The sequence below is a fragment of the Marmota marmota genome, unplaced genomic scaffold, assembly GCF_001458135.2.
Source record: "Marmota marmota marmota unplaced genomic scaffold, marMar, whole genome shotgun sequence".
NCBI lineage: Eukaryota > Metazoa > Chordata > Mammalia > Rodentia > Sciuridae > Marmota > Marmota marmota.
This window is the reverse complement of record NW_026000119.1, coordinates 6,560,493-6,566,327: the sequence shown is the minus strand read 5'-3', so window position 1 is coordinate 6,566,327 and position 5,835 is coordinate 6,560,493. Positions and strand designations below refer to the sequence as shown.

At 33.1% G+C, this 5,835-nt stretch overlaps 1 protein-coding gene across 1 annotated transcript; it reads right to left on the bottom strand.

The window, feature by feature from the left end:
* Positions 1–4,301: 4,301 nt before the first annotated feature.
* LOC107153626 (spindle and kinetochore-associated protein 2) lies at positions 4,302–5,615 on the bottom strand (the record flags this gene model as incomplete). The annotated part of the gene is given in 4 exon segments (XM_015499161.1): positions 4,302–4,307; positions 4,792–5,027; positions 5,030–5,072; positions 5,460–5,615. Coding segments are annotated over 4 exon segments (441 nt in total), but the record flags the coding sequence as incomplete, so codon positions are not given.
* Positions 5,616–5,835: the final 220 nt, after the last annotated feature.

The following is a 5,835-nucleotide window of genomic DNA, read 5'->3' as shown; positions in this document are numbered from 1 at the left end:
AACTTCATCTTTTAAAATACCACTTGATATAAAATAGATACTTTACATATCAATTTTAGAACCAAATTTTCAATTTCTTCCAAAAAGACTGCTGGGATTTTAAAGGGGTTTGCATTAGATATATAGACCAGTTTGGGGAGAACAGACGACAATAATGTTGGAAATTTTAAATCCCATATGCATGTTACATCTCTCTTTTATTCAAATCTTTAATTTTTATAGTTTCAGTGTAGTGGGTCTTACATAATTTTTACAATTGTCCTTAGGTATTTTTGCCTTATTTAAAAGCTAGTGTATATGATACTCCATTCTAATTTTTATTTTTCAATAAAATAACGTTTTTGTGGCTAATATATGAAATATAGCTGATTTTGTTTATGTCCTGTACTTTATGAAATTCAGTTATTCTAGTAGGGTTTGTATGATAGGACGCGGGGAGTTTCCAAAGTTTATCTATACAATGATCATGTTGCCTGTGGGAGGAAAAAAGAGTTTTATTTCTTTCTTTCCATGTTGATGTCTTTCAGTTATTTTTCTTTTCTGTTACACTGGCTTGGACTTTTTTTTTGTCCCTTTGTGATACTGGGGATTGAACTTACAGCTTTCGAATCCTAGGCAAGCACTTTACCACTGAACTACATCCACAGCCTTTTTTATTTTGAGACAGGGTCTCTCTAAGATGCTAAGGCTGGCCTTGAACTATAGGCTTCACCATGCTTGGCTGGTTTGGACCTTTAACACAATGTAGAATAAAAGTGATGATATATAGTTTTAGTTATTGGGGTGGGAAAATTTTTTATCTTTCACCATTAATTATGATTTTAATTGTAGATTTTTCATAGGATTCTCTTTCAGATTGAGGGAGTTCATTTTTCCATCTTGTTTGCTGAAAATTTTAAATTTTGAATAGGCATTGGACTTTGTCAAAGACTTTTCTATCATTTATTTAAAATAATTATTTATTTTTTCCTTTATTCTATATTCATAGCTAATTGTACTTATTATTAACAGCACTATGTAAGTACCAGATATTATTACCACAAAGTAAAATTTTCCCTGGCCTGGGGTAGTTTCTCATGTCTGTGCCGATTAGTACTATGCAGGAGGGATCCATTATAGATTCTTAGGTTTTCTTTCTGTGTAGCTCTCTCCTCTCTGGAATTCTGTAGCAAGCTCTTGCTGTCTTGATGTCACTGAATCCTCAGTTCTGTCTCCACAATTCAGGGAGTCTTTTGGTCTCTGTCTGGAGTCCCTCTCATTGTAAACTCTTAGAACCTTAATAATCTAGTCTGATCCTAAGGCTTACCTTATTTTCCTCCATTTCCACCATTCTCCGTTCTTCATTGCTTGATGTCTGATGACTTTCAAACCATTGTTTTATATATATATTTGTCTTTTTTTTGCTTGATATAATAGGAGGATAAATCCATTGTAGTCAGAAGCAGATGAGTATTTATTTATTTTTTGAATGTCAGACCAAGGTTGGATTTCTCAGATATACCTTACTTGATCATGATGTAGTTTAAAAAAAAAAAAACATTGCTGGCTCAGTTTTCAAAAGAATTATTAATTCATGAAGATTATTAACCTTTATTTTTTCTTTCTTGTAATGGTTTGTCAGGTTTTTCTTTCAGAATTATTCTGGCCTCATAAAATGAATTGAGAAATTTTCTGCAATATTTACTGTATGACTCATTTCTTTTTTTTTTCTTTCTTTCTCATATGATTTCTAACTTTGTGCTACCATGGCCAGATAACATAGTTTAAATTATTTGGGTCTTTGAAAATGGTTGGGACCTATTTTGAGGGATAACATTGTCTGTTTGGTGTATGCTCTTTATGTACTTGAAAATAATGAATATATCTCTGTTATTGGGTATAATCCTTTATATATTTCAGTTAGGTCAAATGGGTTGATAGCATTATCCAAATATTCTATATGTTTTCTAAACTTTTTATTTTTTATATACTATTGATTTTGGGGGGAGAGAGTAGAGTTTTGAACAATGAATGTGAATTTATCTATTTTCCCTTTTGAAGTTGTTGCTTCATTCATTTTTAAAGTCTTCTATTGGATGAATATTCACTTATGATTCTTATGTGTTCTTAATAAATGGGTTGTTTTATAATTTTCAAGTTTCCTTATGCTGAGGTATATACTTTAGCTTGAAGTATGCTTTGTCTGATATTAATATAGATAGATTTCTTATGCTTATTATTTGTATGCTATATCTTTGGATCCTTTTACTTTCAACCTATTTGAGTCTTCATATTTTTCTTATTTTAAATGTGTAGTTAGGTATTAATTTAAAAAATAGAATCAGAAAACCCTTACCTTTTTATTGAAATATTTTGTTCACTTACATTTAAGGTAGGCATTGACATGCATGGATAGTTGTGTTTTTTATCATTTTATTTGTTTCGGTTATTCCCATTCTATTCTTTGTTTCTCTTACCTACTTCTTTCTGAGTGATTGGAGTGTTTTTTCAGAATTCTGTTTTATATTTCCATTGACTTTTTAGCCATACAACCTTAAAAAATGGTTTTAGAAGTTGCTCTAAAGAATATAATGTGCTAATTTAATGTCATCTGTCTTCACATAATATCATACCACTTCATGAATAATGTATGAACCATACTCAATATTATTATATCCTTCCTTCTTCTGTGTGTTTTTTGTTAAGAGAGAGAAAGAGAGAATTTTTTAAAATATTTATTTTTAGTTTTTGGTGGACACAACATCTTTATCTTATTTTTATGTAATGCTGAGGATTGAACCCAGTGCCCCGCGCATGCCAGGGGAGCGTGCTACCGCTTGAGCCACATCCCCAGCCCTTCTGTGTTTTTGTTGCTGATTATTTTATTTCTACATTTGCTATAAACCCATTGTATATCATTATTATTTTTGTTTTAAACAGGCAATAATCCTGTAAAGAATTTAGAAAACAATCTTTCACAACTACTCAAGCATTTATTTCTTCTTGTGTCTTTTTTTTATTCCTTTCTGTAGAATTCAGCATTTATTCAATATAATCTCTTGGCAAAGTTACAGAATTTCTTTTAGTATTTATTGCTGTATAGTTCCATTAGAGAAAAATTCTGTTTTTCTTGGGAGGGATCTAAATTGTATTTGTTATTTATTTTTGTATGGTATAAAAATACCTCTAATTCTATTTATTTATTTTAAAATTTAAAATTTAAGAATTGTTTATTTATGAAATTGCTATTTTTGGATTGCAATTGACCACAGGTACCTAAAACCACAAATTACAGATTAAAGAGGAGAACTACTGTACTTATGTTCAGCCCAATCTTAACTACAAAACTGCTGTACATGCTTCTCCTCTCCCCAACTGTGTATAGCTTCAGCATTTCTAAGAACAATGACAATAATTGTTTATTGATTATTCAATAATCTTATAAAGATTTGTCAGATGTGTGTGTACTTCTGTTATAAATAGCTCTATAATTCTTTATTTTCTTTTCCTTTTCCTTTTTTTTAATATTGAAGATTGAACTGTGAGCCTCACACATGTGCTTAGGCACATGCTCTACCACTGGACTATGTCCCACATTTTTCTTTGTTTGACCATATTTTGGGTTTTTTATTTTTTAAAAATTTTCAGTGTTGCTGATTGAATCCAGGTCCTTGAACATGCTAGGCAAGCATTCTACCACTGAGCTACTTTTCCAGCCCTGTCCCTATTTTGGACAATTACCTTATTGCCCGTAGTTATTTAAAAATAAGTAGGGAAATGGGCTCACACATACAAAATTTACTAGTAGCAGACATGTGCTCCAATGTAGATCTCATATACATCTATTTATTTATCTATTTATCTATCGATCTATTTATTTATTTATAGAAAAGGTCTTGCTGTGTTGCCCAGGCTGGCCTTGAACTTGGAATCCTCCTGTCTCAGCCTCCTGAGCAGTTAGAATTATAGGCATGCACAACTTCACCTGGCTTTCTTTTGTATAGAATGAACAATTACAGGGCTAGCAATGTAGCTAGGGATGTAGTGGTAGAGCACTTGCCTAGGATGTGCAAGGCCCTGGGTTCAATCCCTAGAGTTGTAAAGAGAAAAAACAATTACAAATATAGGCTGAAAGAGAACAAAGGGGCAATTGAAATAAAACAGCATCTGAAGACAAGCTCATGTTGCTCAACATTTGGATGCAGAAAGAATAAGGAACAAATAAATAAAAGCCAGCCTATCACAAGAAAGCCAGCTTATTACATTAGCTAGATTTTGTGAGAGAGTACACATAATATATTAATGATCTCATCAATAATGATTCACATCTGCAATAAAAATTTCCCAAAATGAATTTATACACCTATATATTTTAATAATACAAATATTTTCCCTATTTTTTAATTTCTAAAGCATGATTATTCACACATTGACGGACTAAAATGTACAGAAACATTCTTTTATGCTAGACCAGAGCATGTATATTATCCCAACTATACAAACAGAAAACAGGTCTAAAACAGTGTTAAAGTACTTCCTTAGGAAAATTATAAAAGTAAGTGCTGGTGTGTGTGTGTGTGTGTGTGTGTGTGTGTGTGTATATATATATATATATATATATATATATATATATATATATAATCTGTATATATATGTGTGTGTATATAAATTTGCATTATGTATATTTAAATCCCTTTTTCCCATTCCATTCTTTTGGCTAAATTTTATACAAATAATATCTGTCGTTATATTTTCATTTTCCACACATATTAAAGACATCAAAGATATCACTATCCTTTCACTAAGCCAAACCTCCTTCTTCTTTACCACCTCTAGATCAACTGCAACCCTGATTTCTTCATTAAAGTTCCCTTTTGCTACTCCATTTCTTGGTAAGTCTAGCATGTGAGATTTTACTTTCTCTGTCATAGTTTTCTGTTTTTCAATGAGTGGTGACAGATCCAGGTCTGTTTACCTTTGTAGTCTTCTTATTGTGGTCACAGTCTCATTCAAAGTAGCATAAATGTGGCTTGTAATCTTTTTCTGCCCAAACCAACTGGCTTAAAATATGCGTATAAAGTTTGATAGTGAGACTTTAATGCTGACTGTTGAGAGCCATAGCCGAAGGGGCCCCAGCAAACTTCCAGCTGCCAGCTGATGATTGGCTCACAGAGGCCCCAGCAAACTTCTAGCTGCCAACTGATTGGCTCCTCTGCAGTGATGCTCATTGGGCTATTTCCCAGCCCTTTCAGACCAGGGAGCTGCTCATTGGGGGACTTTTTTTGGCTTTGCCCAGGCGACCCAGCCAATCAGCCTCAAGAGCAGGAGGAGTGGGGGAGGTTGAGAGGCTTGTGGGAAGCCGGTGGTGGCAGTTGGGCTCTGAAGGTTTTTCCTGAGGAGCTGGGTGGTTCGGTGTGTGTGTTCTGAAAATAAAGTTCGTTTCTTTTGACAAGTGGCTCCTGAATTGTGCCTAGCCAGACTGCGGCAGCTGACAATTTCTTTTAGACTGTAACTGATATTTTCTGGCTTGAGGAATCAGGATCATTAGTCTTGATTTTATATTCCAGTCTATACTCAATGTAATCCAGATCAGAGTCAGCTTTCTGGAACATCAGTTCAAGCTTACCAACATCAGTTCAACCTACATGTTGAATCCCTACAATTCTATTTAGAATCTATCTTTAATTTTGTATAAATTATAGAGGAACATGTTGTTTCTTTTAGCTCTTTAAAGATGTCATTCCATTTTTGGCTAGCTTTCATTGTCTCTCATGTGAAATCAGACATATTTCTTATTGTTTGTGTCAGCTTTTGTTGCTATGACCAAAATATCCAACAAGAACAACTTACAAGAGG